The sequence below is a fragment of the Poecilia mexicana genome, unplaced genomic scaffold, assembly GCF_051168715.1.
Source record: "Poecilia mexicana isolate PSO_F unplaced genomic scaffold, ASM5116871v1 scaffold_2, whole genome shotgun sequence".
In the NCBI taxonomy this organism is placed as follows: Eukaryota; Metazoa; Chordata; class Actinopteri; order Cyprinodontiformes; family Poeciliidae; genus Poecilia; species Poecilia mexicana.
The window spans coordinates 1,168,251-1,191,263 of NW_028263371.1; the positions used below are offsets into that span (position 1 = coordinate 1,168,251).

At 38.3% G+C, this 23,013-nt stretch overlaps 2 protein-coding genes across 2 annotated transcripts; both read left to right on the top strand.

Moving 5' to 3' along the window:
• The first annotated feature begins 2,819 nt into the window (after window positions 1–2,819).
• tlr3 (toll-like receptor 3) lies at window positions 2,820–10,444 on the top strand. Its single transcript, XM_015010414.2, has 5 exons — window positions 2,820–3,655; window positions 4,677–5,147; window positions 6,186–6,380; window positions 6,538–8,393; window positions 9,455–10,444. Exons 1-5 carry the CDS (start codon window positions 3,629–3,631, stop codon window positions 9,684–9,686), a joined length of 2,781 nt encoding a protein of 926 aa, XP_014865900.2. The 5' UTR covers window positions 2,820–3,628; the 3' UTR covers window positions 9,687–10,444.
• A 140-nt stretch (window positions 10,445–10,584) lies between these two features.
• On the top strand, window positions 10,585–22,147 carry cyp4v2a (cytochrome P450, family 4, subfamily V, member 2a). Its single transcript, XM_015010415.2, has 11 exons — window positions 10,585–13,783; window positions 13,864–13,976; window positions 15,250–15,335; window positions 15,616–15,806; window positions 17,473–17,542; window positions 17,637–17,763; window positions 17,836–18,009; window positions 18,088–18,190; window positions 19,294–19,428; window positions 20,364–20,543; window positions 20,644–22,147. The coding sequence occupies exons 1-11, from the start codon at window positions 13,591–13,593 to the stop codon at window positions 20,814–20,816; spliced, it is 1,545 nt and encodes a 514-aa protein (XP_014865901.1). The 5' UTR covers window positions 10,585–13,590; the 3' UTR covers window positions 20,817–22,147.
• Window positions 22,148–23,013: the final 866 nt, after the last annotated feature.

A 23,013-nucleotide genomic window follows, 5' to 3' on the forward strand; every position in this document is an offset into this window, starting at 1 on the left:
CCGTTCATCTGTTAGTGGATGGAAACTTTGGAGAAAGTCAATAAGATGTGCCACAGGGGAATTAGGGATAAAATGCACTCACAAAAATTGGTCTGAACTTGTTCTTGTTAGATACACACAGAACACTACTGGATAACATGTTGAGGAAAAGTATGTCCCCTCAAAGATTTCTTCTATTTTTGCCACTCAGAAGTTTTCAGAACATTTCTTCAACCTTATTTGTTCTCCCTTAGCATTAGCAACAACCACAAATGTGGGTATTTTAAGTTGCTGTGGAGGAAGTTTCCCTATTGTTTTTTTTGTTTTGTTTTGTTTTGATTGTTTAAAATCAGACACATTGGAGAGGGATCAACAGCCTCCTTTGGGTTACACCATAGCATCTGAATAGAATTTAAGGGCTTGGAGTAGGCCACTCCAAAATGTCCTTTATTGGACCCATTGAGAGGAAAACTTGTTGGGCTGATTTTGATAACTGATTATGCTGCTTAATCTAACTGTCCTTTAACTTGATGTCATAAACTGATTACCAGACAGTTTCCTTCAAGTTCTTCGGTAGAGTGAAGAACTCATGGATCCATCAGAGATGGCATGTCTTCCAGGTCCTGAATCAGTAAAGTACCCCAGGTCATCACACTACTACCATCCGTTGATGTAGCTTGTTTTGTTGCATTTATGTATCATGTTACATCACTGCCCTTTGTTCAACACAAATAAAAACACCATGACCAGTGTTAATGTTGTTAATCTTAAGCTGGGTTCATGACTGTTTGAAAAGGCATTGACATAATTCTTGTGTCAATTCTTTTATATAGAGAAATCAGCATAAAACAAAGTAAAAATACACTAAAATTGGCATTGCTGAATAAATGCTTAGTTTCTTTCAGACTTTGAGATTTTACAACTTTAAACTTTGGAGGATCTGGTTTGATTGATGAGAGTGTCATCAATCAAACCAGATGGAATAATATGGAAACATGGAATATCCACTCTTTAGCCACCTTGCTGTGATTTAAACTGCCTTTTGGACAGCCAACTAAAATGACTTATTATTTCTGGTGAGCAATCTCATCAATCCAGAACTCTAATGGTGATAGGACAGAACAGGACAGCTGTGTTGATCCGTGGTGGCTGAACATTACTGGGACGCCTTCAGCACCAGCAGCAGATCATTTCTGCTGTTCCATCAGGGCTGACCTTACAAAATGGACTTGCTAATTCCATTATGTTCAGATTTATTACTATTTTAAATGTCAACACTAATGCACTTACTTACAGTCTAAAACTGCAAGGACAACATGCAGAGAAGAATAAATCTACTTCATCACATTTACTCACAACCTTTATTAGGTTATGCTGTACATCACTGTAAAAATGCTTTCTGATAAATTACGGCCTTGGCCAATTAATGATTGCACACAAAGAAGATTAAAATGAAAGTTAGCATGTCAACAGTGTACTGCTAAATAAACATTATTGTGTATATTTTTAATATTTAATTTGACATTTTCATTCTAAGTAATAATGCTGAATCCTGAATAAAGTAATGGTTGAGATGGACTAAAAACACTTTAAGTGTCCTTATAAGTGAAAGTTTATGTTAGAGGGAGCTAAAACGGCTCCCTGATTCTCATGAATCTGTCTGAGGTAGCAGTCAGTTAGAATCAGCCATCTGAACACAGAACAGCAATGGAGGAGACAATGAAGAGCAGCCAAATATTGGGAGGTTGTATCGTAGCTTTTTATTGTTTGGTTTTCTTTTGGCGATGGGATGTTGAGGAGAATGATCTTCATCTCACTCTCCCGCAAACAACTGGACTACTTGTCCTTCATCCGAGATAACACAGCTGAACTATTCCTGTTCAAATTTTCCCACATTTCAACCACATGTTCTAGTGTCATTTATTACACTTGGTGTAATAAACAAGTTGTGGTTAATTATGAAGTGGAACAGACATTAGAAAAGCTTTTAATTTTTATTTCATGTTAAATCCTGGAAATAGTGATTTGCATGTCTTTCACTACTCTTTACTTTACTACATGAATAAAATCTATTTGCCCTCAGAAGTCAACTAATTAGTTGTCCACCTGTTTGTAATTTAATCTTTTTTTAAAGCCAGTTGACATGCTTTCATATCTTTGTGGAAGAGCAGCAAGAAGAAAGCTGACGTCCCATTTAAAGTTTGCTCAAGCAATTTAAGGGACACAGCAAACATGTGGAAGTTGGTACTCTGGCCAGATGAGTTCAGTTTAAACTTGTTTCATTTTAACTTTGTGGTTGAAAACGAACATTGCCCTTCAGTTGAATACGTTATCCTCCACAGTGAAACATGTTGGGGCAGCAACATGCTACGTTCTTCTTCAGTGAAACTGTTCAGCTTCCAGGACAACAACAATCCTCAACATCCAGGCATAATCACATTTTGCATCAGTCCTAGTCAAAGTCCAGACCTAAATACAACTTGGAATTTGACTAGGACTAAATGTTGACTAAAGTAGTACTTTGCCGCCCTCTAACGGATCCTTTGTGCAAACACGACGTTTAATGTTTATATTTTAAGTCATTTACGACAATGTGGGACATTAAAAAATGAACAGAAAACAAAGAGATGAATTTATTGGTACATATTGTATTTAAATAAAGAAAAACAACAACAAAGAAATAAAGAAAGAATTAAAGAAACAAAGAGACAAAGAAAGAAAGGTATGGCAGATCTGGGTGCGCCCAAACCCGGCCTGACCTTTCATTTTACCATCGCAGCTGAGGAACGGGTTCACCCAGAACAACATTTACCTGCCGTGAAAGAACTGAGCTGACTGTGCACAGCAGCTGTTCTTCAGTAGATGAAAACTGTTCCACTACGTTCGCTTCAGTGGTCATATTTAAGCTCTTTTACAACAGAGTGAATTAATACAAATAAGATGTAAAAAATAAAATAAAACTAATTTATGAGCTACAGTAGTTGTGCTTCTAAGCAGAGATCCCAAAAAACTGTAATGAAGTGAGAATATTATGACAACATATTTTGCTCAAGTAAAAGTAAAAAATAAAAGAGTGAGAATATAAGATAATATTCTTGACTAAAAAGAGAGAAAAAAAATATGGTGCAGCAGAAAAACATTATTATTATTATTATTATTATTATTATTATTATTATTATTTATTTATTTATTTATTTATTTATTTATTTATTTATTTATTTTTTAAGGTGTTTTAGGTTTATATTAGGTCTTAAATTGCAAACCAAAGCAGAAAAAAGGTAGATTAGAGTCACGAAATGCAGCAGAATGGCCCTTTATTATTCCAGGACCCATTCGGAGAAGGATCCTAAAAACTGAGCCACGTCCTTCCTTCTCTCTCTCAGGACGTCCCACTTTTACCTACCGCAGAACATCGGCTGCACTGTGCAACTAATTCACCAAATAAGAGGACATTTAGAACCCAAAACAACCTGCGGGGGACTGACCAGCCATATCTCAGACTTTATGACACAAAATAGTTAAAACGACATCGGACAAGAATGGAAGTGAAACTGGAATCGGACCTTTTCCATTTCCTTATTTTCAGGCATTGCCGCTGCTCACATCCAGCGTACATTCGTGGCGACGATGTGAGGAAGGAAACAGTCTGATGTCGCAAACCGAGACAAACAACCCGGTAAGGATCTGCAGGCAGATTTTGATTGAAACTATTAATCGTTCTGACAGTGTGAACAGTCAATGGTTTAAATTTGGTGACGCCACTTTTTCCGCCACATCGGTGGAGCCAGAACAATGACTCAAGCGGTGTTTTTAGTTTTGGTGAACAGGAAAGTTCAGCTTTAGACTACAGAAGTTTTAGGTGTTTCATAAAGATCTCATAACTTTACAATTAGAATTGCCTTGTATGTAACTCGTTCTGTTGTGACCACGTGACTTTTGTTGTTATAAACAGAATTGATCTGCAGAGAAATAGATTCTGTGTAGCTGCATATGAGGCTGTTCCCAGCCTTCTGCTTTGTGGTGCGGCTGGTGCCGCCTTCTCTGTCAAAATAAGAAATGTTTTATTTTTCTATTAATTTCTAGGGCCCTTGTAGATTGAAATATTCGAAATTTCCTGTCTTTTTTTTATAGAAAATGACTGAAATTAACCAAAACATTTCTGAGCTTTTTCTAGGAAATTTTTGACTCTTCAAACTCAGAAATATCCAAACTTTTTTTTCTAGAAATTGTTTGGGTGGAAATACTTTTGTCCGTATCTCTAATGACCCTAACACACTGCTGTACGTTTTTAACAGGATTAAAACAAAGAAACAAATAAAGTACAATGAACTAAATGTAACAAGATACAGTATAATACAGAACTTGTGCTATAAATGTTGTTAGAGCAAGGCTTACTGTTTTCTCATGCCATTAATATGAAACCCTAAAAACATAAAAAAGGTCTGACCTTATGAATGCTACTGACAGGTTTTATTTTCCTGAGTGCGTTTAAAACCAGAAAATCCTTAACGTCTGCAGAACTTCTTCCACATTTAGTTAAATAATTATCTGAGTTTGGAAGAGTTTCGTCTTTTTCTGGAGGAAATGTGTTATTTTTGTGCAGCATATATCTATGAACATGCATTGAAATGGCATTTATATAATATTGCACCATACAAAAAAAAACTACTGTACTCTGCCTTGTTCTGTCTTCCCAGAGTGTCTTTGAAATGCTGCATGTAGCTAGATCCTGCATCCCGACATGGGTCATCCTTGTTTACACCATCACTGTGAGTCCGTATTATGGCGCCGCCTCCTTACAGAAGACTACCTGCAGCGTGCAAGACGGCAGAGCCGACTGCAGCCACCTCAGCCTGAGTTCGGTCCCTCAGGATCTTCCCAGCGACATCACGGTCCTGGACATGTCTCACAACAGAATGACAGCGGCTCCCCCAGACTCATTCAAAAGATACACAGGACTTTTGCACCTCAACATCAGCTACAACAGCATCAAAACCCTGGATGAGCGCCTGTGTAGGAACCTCCCTCTGCTGCAGAGCCTGAACTTGATGCATAATGAAGTGCATGTACTCCAACAGGAGAATTTCAAATACTGCAGCAAACTAACATGGCTGAATATGGCCAGCAACCGGTTAAAGCTGGAAGGAGAACCCTTCTTCTTGCTTCAGGTACATCGGATATAGGTTGGAATATTAATAGTTGATGGTAAAAAATAAAATGGGAGGTTAATAGAACTTATGCAGTTAAATACAGCATAAGTTGAAAGTAACTCAAATTTACTTAAAGTCAGTTTATTTTAGTTGGAACAAAGAAAGTCATACATAGACTCATGACAAACTATACATTTCTAATGCTTATTTCAGGTAATTTTGATCATAAAGAGTTAAAACTGTTGAAAATCGAACCAGCTGAGCTAGAATCTAATCCTCTCTGTTCCACTGACCAAGTACTGAGTGCAGAAACTCTGCAGAAATAGTAAAATCCCTTTTCATCTTTCATATGTAATATTCAGATTTCAGAGAAAATTAAGCTTAATACATAACACTGGTAAACAGACAAAAAGTTGTCTGGAGTTTTTCAACTCTTTTAGGGTCATGTTGATGAGTTGAATCCAAAAATCACACTGGTTTTGCTCAATCAGGTCAACTTTCTGAACTATGGAGCAACATGAGCATCAAAATGCATGACTTGTTCTGACATCTGGATCAGTTTCCTGAGAATCTGATCAATGAGTGAAGAGCAGGAGGAGAGATTCCCTCAGGACAGAAAAGAGATGGAGAATTTTATACAACGAAGATGAAATGTTCAATCCACATGTACTTCCCCTTATCAGTGTTTATTATTCAGTGTACAGAAATCCAAGTTTGTGACATTTAATTAATACACTTTGCTAGAAAACTTTTTTTGTCTCTTAAAACCTTTTTTGGATGTGAAATATTAACAGAAATTAACTGATAATGTCACAAAAATGTCATCAATTCAGTCAGGAGATCAGATTTCTCTAAATCAAATTAGAATAAAAACCTGACCTGATTGAGAAAAATGGATGTCATTTATGGATTCAACGGTGGAAATTAATCCTAATTCAGTCTTAGATTTTCTTAGGTTCAGGCTAAAATAACCAACATTATAAAAAAACATCAGTTTTTTTATTTTTTATAAGGTTTCATGCTCTATCGTTTCCCTTCTCCTTTGCTGACAAACAGAACCTGAAATATCTTGACGTCTCCATGAACAACCTGAAGTCAGCCAAGCTCGGCTCTCAGCCTCAGCTGCCCAGCTTGGAAACGTTGGAACTCAAACACAATAACTTCAACACTCTGAAAAGTAATGATTTTTACTTCCTGAAGGATTCACCCCTCCATGTCATCAGCCTGATGTTTTCTGTGTCCCTAGAAAAAGTAAGTTGTTTACCCAGAAATGGGAACTGAAATACTGTTGTCAAATTTGGAACTGGTAGTTGTAGTAGCACCTAAATTTCAGTTATCTCTTTTGTTTCCCCATTTCTATCTCATCATAAATGGTGTGTTTTTTTTTGTTGTTGTTTGTTTCTTGCAGTTGGAGCCTGGTTGCTTTAAGCCTGTTCCAGGCCTGCGTATGTTATTCCTCGATGGTAGCAGTAAGGGCTTCATGTTCTTGTCTGACCTCTGTTCAGAGCTGTCTGAAACAGCAATCAGTGCCATGTTTCTGAGGAACATTGGGCTGAAGAATCTGACAAACAAAACCTTCTCAGGTTTGAAGAAAACAAACCTAACCCTTCTGGATCTGTCTGGCAATAGAATTGGCATAATTGAAGATGGCTCCTTTCAGTCGCTGTCTGAACTTCAGACTCTTAACTTGACTGGCAACAGCATTAAGCACCTGACACAAAAAACTTTTCAAGGCTTAAAAATGTTGAAAAACCTACAGCTGACTAAAGCGCTAGTGAAAAGTCAGAAACCCACAACCCCTGTTATTGAGGATTTCACATTTCAACCACTAAGCAACCTTGAGACCCTGATGTTACAAAACACTCCATTTGTCAACATCACAGAGAATACCTTCAAAGGGCTGATGAGTCTGAAAGATCTTGACTTGAGCTGGAGCAATTCTATATTCACAAGCAAAAAACTCTCCAGTAAGTTCTTCGTCTCTCTTGCCGATTCACCCCTCAGGAAGTTAAACCTAGAAGGAAATGCTTTGGTGGGAATTGAACCCGGGACCTTCTCCTGTCTGAAAAGTCTCTCCATTCTTCTTCTTGATCGTAATTATATTCGTCAAACATTCAGCGGCAAAGAATTGGAAGGTCTCGCTCAGTTACAAGAGCTTCACATAAGCAATAACGTCCAGCAAATTAATCTGACCGCAGAGACATTTGCCAGTGTGACTGATCTTAGAGTACTGATGCTGGGAAAGAGTCTGCAAGCTGAAACCTTGAACCAGGATTCGTCTCCGTTTCGGCCTTTGTCCAACCTCACTGTATTGGATCTCAGCAACAACAACATTGCTAACATCAGAGAGAATTTGTTAGAGGGGCTTGAGAACCTCCGGGTCCTGAAGCTCCAACATAACAACTTAGTCAGGTTGTGGAAGATGGCAAACCCTGGTGGGCCTGTCCTGTTTCTCAAATACACACCGAGGCTGGTAAGCTTTGAGATGGATTTCAATGGAATGGATGAGATTCCAAGAGAAGCTTTCAGGAATTTGAATCAACTCAGGTACCTTAGCTTTAGCAACAATCTTTTGAACAATTTACAGGACTCGGTGTTAGACGACCTTACGTCCCTTAAGGTTTTACGTCTGGAGAAGAATTTTATCACTTCTGTCAGGCCAGAGGTGTTCAGAACTCCCATGAGCAACCTCAGTGTCCTTGTCATGGGAAAAAACCCGTTCGACTGTACCTGTGAGAGCATCCTTTGGTTTGCCACATGGTTGAACAAAACTAACGCTAGCGTGCCAGGTCTCAGAGACCAGTACATGTGCAACACCCCGATACTTTACTTCAATCATTCCATCATGGACTTTGACCAACTTTCTTGCAAAGACATGGCCCCATTCCAGGCTTTTTATGTGCTAAACAGCACAATTGTTTTAATGCTGATTCTCACTGCCCTTATTTATCGATTCCATGGCTGGAGGATCCTGTTCTACTGGAACATATTGATCAATCGCACATTAGGATTTAGTGATGCCAAAGTGGAGGAGGGCAGAGAGTTTGAGTATGACGCTTATGTCATACACGCTGAGGAAGATACACGCTGGGTGGAGAGACGACTGGTTCCTTTGGAGAACGAAACCTGCAGGTTTTGCTTGGAGGATCGAGATTCTGTCATCGGCATGTTCCAGGCTGACTCCATCGTGAATAATATGAAAAAATCTAGAAAAATCTTGTTTGTGGTGACTGATCGTCTTCTCAACGATCCCTGGTGTAGACGGTAAGTCAAACACAGAACGCTCACTTTTATTTATGCTGCTTTGGAACAACTTCAAATGTTGTTAACTAGCTGCAGATTATAAGGTGTTGCTATTTAAAGTAACTTCATCTTCTAAATTTGAGGTGAAGAAGAATTTAAAGGGACAGTATTAAGTAAAATTGACTTTCTGTGCTTTACATCATGTTATAATGCTATTCATAGAGTCTTGCTATGATCCTTTCATGCCTGTTTAAGAAATCCTTTAATCTCTCATGGCAACCAGTCAGCTGTGCAAAACTCCCAGGTTGGACTCTTCATTGGAGCTGCAGTCTCCCAGCTTCTGCCTCACAGTGCAGGCCTCACTAGTTACCCTCACAATCTTCTCCTTCAGACTAGCCAGCAGCAATTAGCAAACACTCAGCGGAACTGCACCTCTGCTGAGCTCATTATAGGAGCTGCTTCTCAGTGCAGCACTGGTAAAATTTTGTTAAAGGGTGAATAGAGGAGCCACGTTGTGATGACCTCCTGAAGGCAGAGTTTGAGAAAGAGAGAGATCTTAAAGAGACAAATGTGTTACATATCAAAGTAAAATTTCTTCTAAGTCATATTTGATACAGTATTTCTAGAACAACTAAAGATAACATAATTACTTGATTGTGCTATAAAATGGCACTATGTGCCTGCAAAACCCACAATACTGCCCCTTTAGAAAATGTAGTGTAGGGAAGTCATACATGACAAATGTTTTCTGTAGCAACATTTGATACTCTTGTCTGTTTACTTTTTTGTTCACCTCATGTAAGCTGACTCCACTATGTTCAGACCAACACTGTGTTGGCTTAATGCCAAATCCTGCAGGACTTCTCTAACACTCATTAAAACTGGGTCTTTGTCATTGGTGTGTGTTTAAGCACAGACTATATTTAGAAGAACTTTGACACCTACCTCATAGTACTGTTTGAAGAAAATATGTTTGAACCGCTTTCTTGATTTCGTAATGTATCTTTTAAGGCGCGTCTGCTTTTGTGAAAATAACAATTGCGCTCTAAACACTTGCTTTGTTTTTTCTTGTCCTTATTCAGATTTAAAGCCCACCATGCACTTCAACAGGTCATCGAAGCCAGCAGAGACTCGGTTGTCCTGATTTTTCTGCAGGATGTGCACGACTACAAGTTGTCTCGCTCACTTTTCCTCCGCAGAGGCATGCTGCATCAAAGGTGCGTCCTGAATTGGCCTCCGCAGAAGGAGAGGATCCCAGCCTTCAACCAGAAGCTTCTCATTGCTCTGGGAATGACTAATCGACTGCAGGAGTGACTGTTTCCCAGGTGTTGAAAGATTTAGATGTGATTATGGTTACCTTTATTTATGCACTATTTTTTTGCTTTCTGCCTAAATGTTCTGCTTGCACAAGAGCTGTTCAACCACAGAGGAGAATTTGTGTTGTACTTGAATAGTGAGGTAGAAGTTGACCACATAAGGGAATGATGTCACAGAATGTGACATCATTCAAGCAAGGAGCATAATTATGGCAATGCATGGGGGAATGTTAAATGTATCAATATTTACAATTACAGTGTTTGAGAGCCACTTTAATCCAAATTATGTTTGATTATGCTATCCACAAATTTAATACATACATAGTGAACTACTAGCAGTTGTTAGCAGCTTTTCCCACATCATTCAGTTTAACTTTTTGGAGAGAAATTACAGTGGCCTACCAAAAGGCTTTTATTACCGACAGGGCAAGAAAATTTTGGGATTTTATTTAAGTATTTGGGATCAGTATTGGATAAATGCTTTTAACAAATTGTTGGGATTCTAGCCCACTTGCTCTAGGCCAAGTGCTTGTTTGGTTATGTAAAAAAAAAAAAAATCAGACTGGATTATTAGAGTTATGTTAAAGCAAAAAAATCAATCCCATTTTATCCTGGAATACTGAAATCGTTGTCTCTGTTTTTTAGTCCTATAATGTAATAATATGTAAAGTTTACTTCTATATCTCTTTCTCTCTGCTTTTCACAGCTTGCAACCACACAAATGCAGAACTTTGCAATAAAAACAAAATACACAGATTGGTAGCTCATCTTCAGAAGTATTTTCTGGTTATTGTTCTGTAACTCCTCCTGACTGGTGGAGTTAGCTGATGCACTTCTGGACCAACCATTTGATGTGTTCAACCAGGGACACATGTAGACGCCGGCCCTCCAGGCCTGGAGTTGTAGACATCTGGTATAGATAGTAATATTAATTTTGTATCCATTGTTTTATAATCAAATTTTCTCAGAAACTATCAAGCTATCAAGCCAAAATCATCAAAATTAATTGAAATAAATGCTTGAAATATAACACTGTGTGTAGTAAAGAATCTATTAAAAATGTTTTTTGTTTTTTTAGTAAGACGATACTTACTATCGTAAGTATCGATACTTACGATACTTTATACTGCATTTCAGTATACATTGAAATGCAGTATACATTTCAATGTATACTGCATTGAAATGCAGTATACAGCCCAGCATCAGCTGTGTGGTCCTGACATCTTGTGGTTACTGGACATTATTGCAGCATTTACTGGTTTTATAACACAAAGCAGCTGTTTTCAACATGACTGATGCCTTATAAACATGTTTGATTATGAAATATTAGCTTTACCAAGTGTCTCATATAGTGACAATTTTAATTAAAAAAGAATATAATATCTCTGGATAACTTGTTCAACAACATAGCACAATAGGGTGCTATTATAAGATATGAATATTTTTCTGCACAATAAATGCAAACATAGCCAAACATCTTTTTATGAAAGTCTTTTTGAACTTAGTGCATTTTTTCAAAAAAACTAAAGTTCCACAATTATGAAACTAAACATCAGAGATGGGCAGACAGAACCAAAATATCAATATTGATGCCAAGTTGATATTAGTATGGGATAAATAGTAGCATGATAAGATAGGTATTTTAGTACCAGATTCTCTCTCAAAATGTTATTTTACTTTTGTATTGAAATGTCTCAACTCTAGCTCAAAAATATTTTTGTTTCCTCTCAAATGGTAACATTGTGCATGGTGCAGTTTCTTTGTTTTGCTGTTGTTACCGTTTGTCATGTTAATGTGTTATTGAACTATTTTGTAGACACCTATAAACTTTGTACAAATACTGTTGTAGGTATGAACAAATTCATCAAAAGAGAAAACAGAAAAAGACCTGAAGGCAAACGGCCAGTATCAATACTGGCCGTTTGTATCGGATCCATACCAAAACATGCAGCATAGCACCCCTCTAGTGCATTAGCATTAGAATCTGTTGCATTCTAATACTTTAAACAAAGCCAGCTGCAGTGCAAGCAGCAGCTTTATAGATGCTAGTAGTGATACTTTCTAAATGTTCAAAAGTAAATTCAAACAAAGCTTTATAAAAGAGCATGGTCTGACATTTTCACCTTACCGACATATAACAGGTCAGGTGTATTCAGACGTTTTTATGGACATGACTTTGAGACTCTCAAACTTACATGGAAAAATGTTATGTGCTCCAAAATGACAGTTGTAGGCAATGCAGAAGAAAAGCAGAAAATACAACATAAAGTTTGAAGGAAGAAAAAAAAAATCTGATTACGGTAGATTCTGCAGAAGCAGTGAGAGGTTAGCTTATCTGTCCCGATGGTACTTTGTCCATGCCTGCTCCTTTTATCATTCCTCTTTTATTGATAATAATTCACCTGAGTGAAGTTACCCCCCATCCTGTCCCCACCTTCTTCAAATCTCAAATGTTTGTGTTTGTGCCGCTTTAAAATCATAGTGACACAAATAAAAAATTTTGTTTTGCAAACCAGCACAAATATTTGACGTAAATTCTGTTTGATTGTCTAAAAGTGGGGAGACTGGTTGACCTTTTGACCTTTAAACTTTCATTAATATCTTCAAAGCCAAAGCAGCACAAAACAAAAAATGTTTGTTGCACAAACCAGCACAAACGTAGTTGAGTTGGTTGACAGCAATTTTATGTGATTTAAAAAAGCTGGGCGTGGCTGGTTGACCTTTCATGACCTCTAGAAACATTTCTTAATATCTTTTAAATGAGAACATTTTTGCCGCACAAACATAGCACAAATGTTTGACACCAAATTTGTCTGATTTGAAAACGGTGTGGGGTGGGGGCAGAGGGGGTGCAACTTCACTCAGGTGCCATTTAATCACAAGTTCTATAATTCTTAGACTTAGATTTTTTATTGTCGTTGCACAAAGACACAACACAGTGAAACTGTAGTTCCATGATTTTTCTGTCTTGTTGCCGCTGACATGTTTTCATAGCCATGCCTGTTGCAAAAATCCAACCAATTATAAAGTTGCGTTTGTTTCACATAATTCCTGGTTAAAGAGGTAATACATGTGAAGAACTATGGAACACAGTGTCTTCAGTCAGAAGTTTTTTCAGATTTGCTGCTATACAGACTTCTCCAAGACATCTTTTCTGCCAGCAGCCATCACATTCTACAATAACTCTTTAAGGGAATTTCAATTATGAGTTACAACATTTAATTTTCCTTTGGGATCAATAAAGTATCTTTGAATTTGAAAGATTCAATGACAATCCTAATTTTTGCATTTTAGAAAGTTCTGTTTTTGTCCTTGTGTGAAATTAAAGTGAAGCTTGTTGAGCTGTGAGACAGAGGAATTTAACTGTACACGTAGTCAGATGTATTAGCCATCGACTGTAAAACAAAAAACCAACATATTCATAAAAGATAAATGACACAGATACCTCTGCTACATATTAACCGGTTAGGTTTGACATTGTGCAAAATGTTGACGTTCCTGCTGTTCAGTGAGATAATGAGCCGACCAAAGTTCATGATCTGGGCCAGTCAGCGCTGGTACAATATGAATGATTAACACTTTTTTTGCATTATGTTAGCAAATAAAACACACCATATTTAATAACAGTTTTACATCAGTGTAAATCTATCCATTGTTGTGAATAACTACTTTGTTTTAAGGTATTAATGAAAAAAAAAAAAAAAAAAAAAGCAGGTTACCTGATGGCAAACAAATCTAGCATAATCAACCTTTACCCAGTAAGCTTTGAGCAGATTGGCCAAAGAAGGAAGGAGCAGTGAGGGCAGTGCCTTTGTCTCTTCCTATTAATATTCAGGACACATAAGTACAGGCTGGTGCTCATTTCTGAACATTCAAACAAGTTGGACAGATGGGATAAAAACATGGCGGTTTTACTGGGAAGCTACAGTTTACCATTTCTAGGAGCTAGCATCTTCATCGCAGCTCTGACCTACATCACCTACCAGCTGCTGAGCGGTTACCTCCATAAATGGTTTGGAATGAAATCCATTCCAGGGACGGGTTTCACGTACCCCTTCATTGGAGACGCACTGATGTTCAAAACCAATGCAGGAGGTAAGAAATGTGCCAGAGGACCTTAATGTGAAGTTAATTTTCCTTCCGAGCAAACCGCTTCTGTCTGTGCCTTGTTTCAGATTTCTTCAGTCAGATTGTGGGTTTTACTCAGGACTTCAAAGATGCACCGCTGTTTAAAATCTGGGTTGGACCAATTCCCTTTGTTGTCCTTTTTCATGCTGAAAATGTTGAGGTATAGCAGCTACACAACATACACTTTCACAATGAGTACAGTTACAATATCATTGAAAGGTTCAAAACTTAAATCATATACTATGTTTAATAATTTTACACATATAGCGATATGTATCAAGTACTTGCTTCTTTTTATTTCGACTCTTTTTAAAAACAGAAATAGCAAACGTCTGGAAAATGTGTCCTTTGCTGTACAAAACATGCACTTAATACTTGGTTGCAGATCTTTTTGCAAAAAGTTATTGCATCAGTGCAGCGTGGAGTGAAGTGATCAGCTTGCTCCAGATTGCTGCATCGCTGTCTCTGGTGTTTTACATCTTCCTTCCAAACAGCGATGTGGTTTAGATCAGTTAACATAAAATGTCATTCAGTTACAGTGATATCCAGGTAATCACACCAGCTAGTTGTATTTCTCTAAATCTGGGCATGCGCAACGTCCTGCCACAAATGAAATGATCATCACAGTCCAATCGAAGATGGGTTCATCCCCCTGGCTTGTGAACTTATAGCTACCACGGTTTTTCCTTCCACTCAACCTTCCAATAATATCCCTGAACTAACAGCTTATTTAACAGTGAGTCAATTAGTGCCCGTGTTGCTGTCAAATCAGCAGTTTGTTACCACAGTTGTTTGGCTATGAAAACACATTTATATCTAAAATTCCTGTTAGAAATGATCTGAGAAACTGATTTTGGTTCACGATAAGCCAAGATCATCACAATGAATAGAAACAAACACCTGAAATTAATAACTGTGTGTAATAAGTTGCACAAGTTTCACTGTCAGAACTAAATTGCTCCCACAAATGTGCTCTTCAACATTTCCATTTACTGAGCTGCACCAGCAAATCTTACCATCTGAAAACAAGAGAAAATGTTGGATTTGTTTTTAGAATTATTTAGAAACTTTAACAAAGCTGCAATAAAATTATTTACAAAAACAAATCAAGCCAATCTCTAATATTTGTAATGAGGTGGAAGCTACACTGAGATCTAACCATGTGTTTGGGATGCATTTGATCTATTATCCAGTTTCCCATTGATGATGATGCATTTCATTCTCACCTGTTATGAATCAAACGATGTAACAGAGTCTCAGTAATGACCTTAATGACTTTCTGTGTAGTTCAAACCTGCTTGTGCAGCCAGGTTTGGAGTCTGTGTTAGGCTGAGCTCTGAAACGGTCTTCACAAAGTTATTTCTAATAACTGTGGTTGAAATGTGCTACCTTTGTGATTGACCAATTCTTCTCACCTAAACTGTCTTTTGTAGAAGATTCTGGGTAATCCTGTTCACCTCACCAAGGCTTTTGCTTACAAATTTCTCCATCCTTGGCTTGGAACCGGCCTTTTGACCAGGTACAGATGTTATATTCACACAAGCAAAAAACATCCATTACATAGTCCCTACTATGAAAAGCCTTATCAGACTTATCATAGTTTTATAAGGCTGATGCTACTAAAAAAAAAAAAAAAAAAACACTCTGTCAGTCTGATATCAGATGCACACTGGCATTGCTAAAACACAACAGCTAATGTTATAAATTTCACTTTTAACATTAAATTCAATTCTTTTGACCAACGTTGGTTTTGCTTGGAGTCGTGGCATCGATGGAAAAAAGCTTGTCTTTTTTTTCAGCACTGGGCAAAAGTGGCGACAGAGAAGAAAGATTCTGACTCCGACCTTCCACTTCTCCATCCTCACTGACTTTCTGCAAGTGATGAATGAACAGGCGGAGATCCTGGTGGAGAAGTTGGAGAAAAAGGCGGGGAAAGGTTCTTTCAACTGCTTCAGTGATGTCACCCTCTGTGCGCTGGACATCATCTGCGGTGAGTAGATGCTGCGTTTTTACAACGAAAAGACAATATTCTGACAGAGTCTCATAATAAGGTCAAAATCAAATGTGAATGCAAGAAAAAAAAGTAATAAAAAGAAAAAAAAACATGAGAAATAGAGCAGAGATTTATTTAAAACTAAAGACTAAAAATTGAAGACAACCAGTTCAGCAGAAAGAGCTTTGCTGGGTTTATCATTTGTTGTAAGAGAACAAGCCTGGTTTCTTTTGGTTTCTGATGTTCTGATTTAATATATAATCGCAGATGTTTTTCCAGAGCTAACAGAGATACTGCCCATGTAGTTCATACTGCCACTCAAACAGCATCAGTTTTTGTACACCATAATGAGCTATTACATGTACAGTTAATGAAAGAATCTGCTCAAATGCTGTAAAAAGAATAAAAAAACTTCATATTCTCAAAGACTGGTGGTGTTTGTGACACACTACATGTCTCATGTTTATTTCTATCCTCCAGAGCATGTCTGCATTGAATATGGAAAGAGGATATGAAAGGGGCGGTATTATATATTTTCCAGGCACAAAGTGCCATTTTATAGCACGGTCAAGTTGCCTTCAGTTGTTATAACAATGTCATAAATATCAAATGCGACTTAATGAAATCGGGTCTCAGTCTTTTTAAAAACTCCTGCTCTTTCTGAAACTCCACCTCCAGGAAGTCATCACAACATGGCTCCTCTATTAACCCTTTAACAACATTTTATCAGTGTTTCACTGAGACTTAGCTCCTATAATGAGCTCAGCAGATGCTCAGTTCCACCAGGTGTTTGCCAATTGGTGCTGGCTAGTCTGAAGGAGCTGAGTGACGGAGTCGCCTTGAAGGCGGGGCTAGGTCCACCCAGGGATTTTGTACAGCTGGATTGTTTCCACGGGAGACTAAAGGATTCCTCAAACATGCATGAAAGAATCATAGCAAAACTCCAGGTATGCTTTTGATGAGGGAACAATGCAAAGCTCTAAAAAAATCAATTTTACATGCTGCCCCTTTAAGTTCATCTACGCTTTTGTTTGTCACACAAAAGTGTTTCAGTGATTAAAGGGGGATTACATTTAATAATAAATAATACTTTCCTTACTGATATTACAGTAGGGAAAACAATTGCCATCTTTCTCAAAAATTACTAAAATTAAATCAATAAATCATGATCTTATTGAAGCTGGAGCTCACTTATGCTTTGGGGAATATTAATAAAACAAAATCCCAAAGTAAATGTATTTCAGAAAGATTTCTTGCTCTCCATGAAACCATGGAGAGCAAGAAGTTTTGCTTATTTCAGTAAGATAACACCACAGCACATTCTGCACATTCATCTGAGTGACTGTTGAATTATTTTGTTCCATCTCTCTGTATTATTTAAACTTTCAGTTTCCTGTACACTTGGAGTTTTGTCTTTGTAGTATTTTCAAGTAAATTTAATCTGAATTGTTTTGCAGAACATGTTTTCCTTTTTTATCACGTTTTACTTTGATTTTGAAAGTACAGATGTGCAACTTAATATACATTCATTTCTTATTAAATAATAGACTGAAAATGTGTGTGTGTGTGTGTGTGTGCGTGTGTGCGCGGGTGTGTGTGTGTGTTTGTGCCATGATGTAGAACAAATATCTTGATATGCAAAACTTCTTTGCTCTCTGTTCAGAAACTGCGATGGGAAGGAAAATTTATGCACAGAGTGATTCAGAGTCAGAGTATGTCAAGTGTGTATACAGGTATGCTTTTTAGCTTCCTCACAGACAAACGTGAAACATCAAATCTTTGAAATAGTATCTGGTCATAAAGCTGAGCAATCTGTGCTGCCTTCAGGATGAGTGACATCGTCAGCCACAGACAGAGGACGCCCTGGTTTTGGCCCGACTTCATCTACTACTTCTTCGGTGAGGGGAAGAACCACGACAAGACGCTGAAGATCCTCCATTCCTTCACCTATAAGGTGAGTTAATGAGCCAGGGCCGAGCAGACAGCTCAACAGCTTAACGTCGTTCTTAACAATGTCTGTGTGCAGGTGATAAAGGAAAGGTCTGAAAACTTGTCCTACATTGAATCAGACAGCGACTCTGACCACGGCAAGAGGAAGCGACAGGCTTTCCTGGATATGCTCCTGAAAACCACGGATGAAGACGGCAACAAGCTGAGCCATCAGGACATCCAAGAGGAAGTGGACACTTTCATGTTTGAGGTTGGTGGTGAGACCAGTAGGTTATTTTTAAAAATAGAAAAAAATATCACAACTGTAATTGCATGTTTTCTTTTCCAGGGTCATGACACCACGGCTGCCTCCATGAACTGGGCCCTCCACCTGCTGGGAACCCACCCAGCGGTGCAACGAAAAGTTCAACAAGAGCTGCACGAAGTGTTTGGTAACATTAACACGGCCCGCCGTTCTCTTCTTCACTTATTAACTTAGTTAATATTCCAGCCCAAAGGATTTTGAATCATCTTTATTCACACTCGTTGTTCTCTTGTAAATTTAACAACCATGACCATCTTTTGTTAACATATAACTTCACTCTTCAAAAACTATTGTCTCTGCAGTGTGGAATAATGTACAACGCTTCCATGCACTTCTCTGCAGTTTGAGCAAGAAGGCCTTTGAGCTGCAGTAAATGCTAATTTTGGAGAAGCTGAAGGAACTAAAGATGCCCCGAAGTGCAGGAGCATTAATTAAGCCATAATTAAATCCTGTACTGAAAAGCTCAATTTCCTCTTTATACCCAGAGCAAACGTTCTTATTCAGCACACAGAGCCTCGCACCAGGATCTGCTTCACTTTGTCTCATTTTGTCATGTTACAGTTACCAACCAAAATGTGTTTTAATGGGATGTTATGAGAAATACCAACAGAACATAAAACATATTTATAAAGTGAAAGGAAAAAGGATCCATCCATCCATCCATCCATCCATCCATCCATCCATCCATCCATCCATCCATCCATCCATCCATCCATCCATCCATCCATCCATCAACCCAGTCATCCATCCATCCATCCATCCATCCATCCATCCATCCATCCATCCATCCATCCATCCATCCATCCATCCATCCATCCATCCATCCATCCATCCATCCATCCATCCATCCATCAACCCAGTCATCCATCCATCCATCCATCCATCCATCCATCCATCCATCCATCCATCCATCCATCCATCCATCCATCCATCCATCCATCCATCCATCCATCCATCCATCCATCCATCCATCCATCCATCCATCCAAAGGTCACCAGTTCATCACAAGCCAACACAGAGACAACCACAGAACATTCTGGCGTGTGTTTGGTGGAAAATTAGTACAATTTTGAACACACTATCCACACCTTGAGTCACGGTAGTGGCAGCTTCATGCTCTGGAGATGGTTTTCTCCATCAGGGACATGGAACCTGTTCAGAGTCTCAGAGCTAACGGGAAGAGACATGGAGGTTTTACACCTGCATTTGTTTCTTGGTTGCTGTGTGAAGGTACGTCGGGCCGACCCATTAACATGGAGGACCTGAAGAAGCTCAGGTACCTGGAGTGTGTGATCAAGGAGGCTCTGCGGCTGTTTCCCTCGGTGCCTTTCTTCGCTCGAAGCCTCTGTGACGACTGCAATCTGAGTGAGTCACACAAGACAAGAACACCTGGGATTAAAACATCCAAACTGTGGTAGTTGTTCAAAAGGGAAGCTGCGCATGCATCAGGATGGTGTTTCTGTTTGATTGTTTTGTACATGTCTGATTGTTCTTATGGGCTCCAGGTCAGGTCTCCCTTCATCACTTTATATCACCACTTGGTACTTGTAGCTTACAAAAAGCCACAAGTAATCAGAATTAAGTTAAAATTAACTTAATTCTTACTAATAATTTGATCCACATGTACATTGTTTTATAGGGATATTATATAACATTCCAATGATACTAGCTTTCAGTTGTTGTCTGGAAATATAGAAATTTGCATGATCTAACTGGTTCCACAAGGCCACAATTCCCTAAAGAAGACTGGGTAATTTAAAGAAAATTTCTTTATATAATCTTTTGTCAAAATGTGTAAAAAGTGGTCGCTAAGAAACGTTGCCTGTCTATTCCTGCCACATCATTTCTCATGTGCTTCCCAATTAAAACAAATGGAGAAACAGAAGCACTTTAGTTTAGTTCTTCCTCTAAGCACACGGCAAATGTTTGCAGTAGGGTGCACCGATTTATTGGTCAGCCAATTTTTCAGGGCCAGTTTCCTTCATTTTGGGAGATGAGTTATCCACCAATACTTCTATATTTTTTGTCTGAAATGTCATTAAACATTCTGGCAGTCAGCCAGAAAACTGCAATCAATGCACCTGTAGTTTGCAGTCACTGAAATAAAAAAGTCATGATGTGCTTAAAATGATTTTTCTAGAGTGAATTTTCAGAGTTCCAGCTTCTGTGAAAGTAAAGTTTGACAGAAGCTGGCAAATTTTACTTCAACCTGGAATAGTCTGTAGTTTAATTATTGTTTGATCTTACACATGTAGTAATTAGTACAAAAAACTGAAATTGGTTTTTACTTCCACTTTCAGATGGTTTCAAGGTTCCCAAAGGAGCAAATGCGATCATCATCACCTACACTCTTCACCGTGATCCGCGGTACTTCCCAGAACCGGAGGAGTTCCGGCCGGAGCGGTTTTTTCCCGAGAATTCAGCTGGAAGGCCTCCGTACGCATACGTCCCATTCTCCGCTGGACTCCGCAACTGCATAGGTGAGAAAAGGACATTCTGGGTTTTGGTCTTTTCACACACAGCCTTTTTTCTTGCGTGCCATGTCTCATGCTGCTATTGGTGTGGTGTTCTGATGTTCAGGCCAACGTTTTGCGCTGATGGAGGAGAAAGTGGTCCTGGCGTCCATTCTGCGTAACTTCAACGTGGAGGCCTGTCAGAAACGTGACGAGCTTCGTCCGGTAGGGGAGCTCATCCTGCGGCCAGAGAATGGCATTTGGATCAAACTGGAGAAGAGAGAACCGCTAACTTCATAACTCAGATTCTTGTCATCCATTCATTCATTCATTCATTTATTCATGATGTTAACTTTGTAACTTTTGTAAATTGAAAGTTATTGAAACTGATTTGTAATCTAAATGAATACAAAAAAAATTTAAGGTTTCTAGGGTATTTTATTCTTCTTCTATTGTCTTTGTAGCATGAAAAACTTAAAGGGGCGGTATTATATAAAATCAACTTCTTTGAGCTTTTAAATCATGTTACAATGTTATTCGCTCATCAAAAACATACCTGAACTGTTGGCTTGATTCTTTCATGCATGTTTGAAAAATCCTTTAATCTCCCATGGCAACCACTCACCAGTGCACAGCTCCTGGGTTTATCTAGCTCAGCCCTGGAGATGTAGCTCCCCCTCAGAAGTGCAGTTTCTAAGCTACCGAGCTTCGATGTCACAGAACACCCCTTCCCTGTGACTCCCTCACTCAGCTCCTTCAGACTAGCCAACAGCAATTAGCAATGAGGCAAACTGCTAGGCTCATTATAAGAGCTACTTCTCAGTGAAACGTTGGTACAAATGTTGTTAAAGGGTTAATAGAGGAGCCAAGTTGTGATGGCCTCCTAAAGGCAGAATTTCAGGAAGAGCAGGAATTTAAAAAAAAAAAAAAACAGTGGACCAATTTCATGGAGTTATATCAGGAAGTAAAAATTCTTTTCAGCCATATTTTATAGATATAGTATTTCTAGAATAGCTGAAGGTGACAGTTATTTGATTGAGTTAAAATGGCATTATGTGCCTGGAAATCACATAAACCTGCCCCTTTAAGATCATATCTTGGTCTTAAAGTCTGTATTTGTATTTTCATTGGATCTTGAGGGTGTAACTGTGAATGCCTGTAATCCTTCTTGTTATTAAATGTGGAACTGGCCTTTTTAGTGATCATCTAAAATTCATTAAATCAAGAAATGTGACGTTACTGGAGCACAAAGTCTACGTCTAAATGTTCAGGCCATGCTGGGGTTTCTAGCTCCAAAGGATTCCTCTCTTAAAGGATGTTTAATTCTGTAGTTGTGATGTTTTATCTTTGTAGTTAACTCTTTTGTTTCTACACTTTGTCTTGTGTCATCATCACACGATGCAATATGTCTGTACATATTTTAAACCATACCAACAGAAAAGGAGAATGATAAAATTGCCAAAATCTGAATTCTTAAGTCCTTTTCAATGCTATTTTTAAAATGTGCATGTTTCAGAAACTGCTCTCAATGTCACAGACAGCTGCTGTTTGTGTCATTGGAAGGAAGTTTTTTTTCCCCTATCTGTGCAAAGCAAACAAATAAAAAATCAAAACCTGCATCATTATAAAAACATTTTGTGGCTTTGGTTGCAGCATCAGACTAACAGGGGCTGCATGGCAGAACAGTGCTAACACAGTTCCTGTTGTTTCTTGGGGTCCAATCCCAGCCTGAGGGGTTTCTGCATAAAGTTTGCATGTGTTCATGTGTGACTCTGTGTTTCCCAGATTGGTGACCTGTCCAGGTTGGACCCCACCTCCCACACAGTGACTCCTGATGCTGGGGAATACACAATAAGATCACCAAATAAAAAGGTGCCAAGATTTTCTAAAGGAATTGCTAATTAAAGGAATTTCTAAAGGAAAAAAAAAGATTTGACTTTATATAAGCAAGACAAAACAAAGACAAGCCATAATCATAAGGCAAAATAAAAATTATAATTTCTGACCAAAGCTTGACTATCAAAAGGAACAGAGGCCAATGTGGGACTGATTTTAATGAGGTCACTTTAACAGATTGATGAAGCCATTGTAGCTACATCTCACATGTAAACATGATTTTTTTATGTACTATAACTTAACTTCTATAACTTAGTTTGTCTTAGTGGGAGTAGAAATGAGTTTTTCTCAAAAATATTAACATTATATTGTGGTTTTATGCCACTATAAAATGCTGCATATGAAAGTGGAGCAACCCTTGAACTGAGATCCTGTCACAGAGCTTAAGATATTGTCACTGATTCAGAGTTGGAATAAACCAGAGTAAAATTTGAGCTTTTATTTTGTTAAAATAACCACCAGATGGCATTAGTGAGTTCAAAGGAGGAAACAGTTGCTGTGTGGAAAAGCTTTGGGCTTTACTGTAATTGCAGTTGTGTGTAAAACTGTGACAATCGTGGAAGAACCCAAATAGGAAAAAAGCTGTGTTCATGCTTCCAAA

What these genes read in the sequence shown, in the direction of transcription:
- tlr3 (XM_015010414.2), top strand. Translation starts at nt 3,629, where the DNA reads ATGTCGCAAACCGAGACAAACAACCCG. An exon ending in AAACCGAGACAAACAACCCG is followed by an intron (nt 3,656 to 4,676) that starts GTAAGGATCTGC and finishes CTGTCTTCCCAG; the next exon opens with AGTGTCTTTGAAATGCTGCA. An exon ending in AACCCTTCTTCTTGCTTCAG is followed by an intron (nt 5,148 to 6,185) that starts GTACATCGGATA and finishes GCTGACAAACAG; the next exon opens with AACCTGAAATATCTTGACGT.
- cyp4v2a (XM_015010415.2), top strand. Translation starts at nt 13,591, where the DNA reads ATGGCGGTTTTACTGGGAAGCTACAGTTTACCATTTCTAGGAGCTAGC. An exon ending in TTCATGCTGAAAATGTTGAG is followed by an intron (nt 13,977 to 15,249) that starts GTATAGCAGCTA and finishes TGTCTTTTGTAG; the next exon opens with AAGATTCTGGGTAATCCTGT. An exon ending in TCCATTCCTTCACCTATAAG is followed by an intron (nt 17,764 to 17,835) that starts GTGAGTTAATGA and finishes GTCTGTGTGCAG; the next exon opens with GTGATAAAGGAAAGGTCTGA.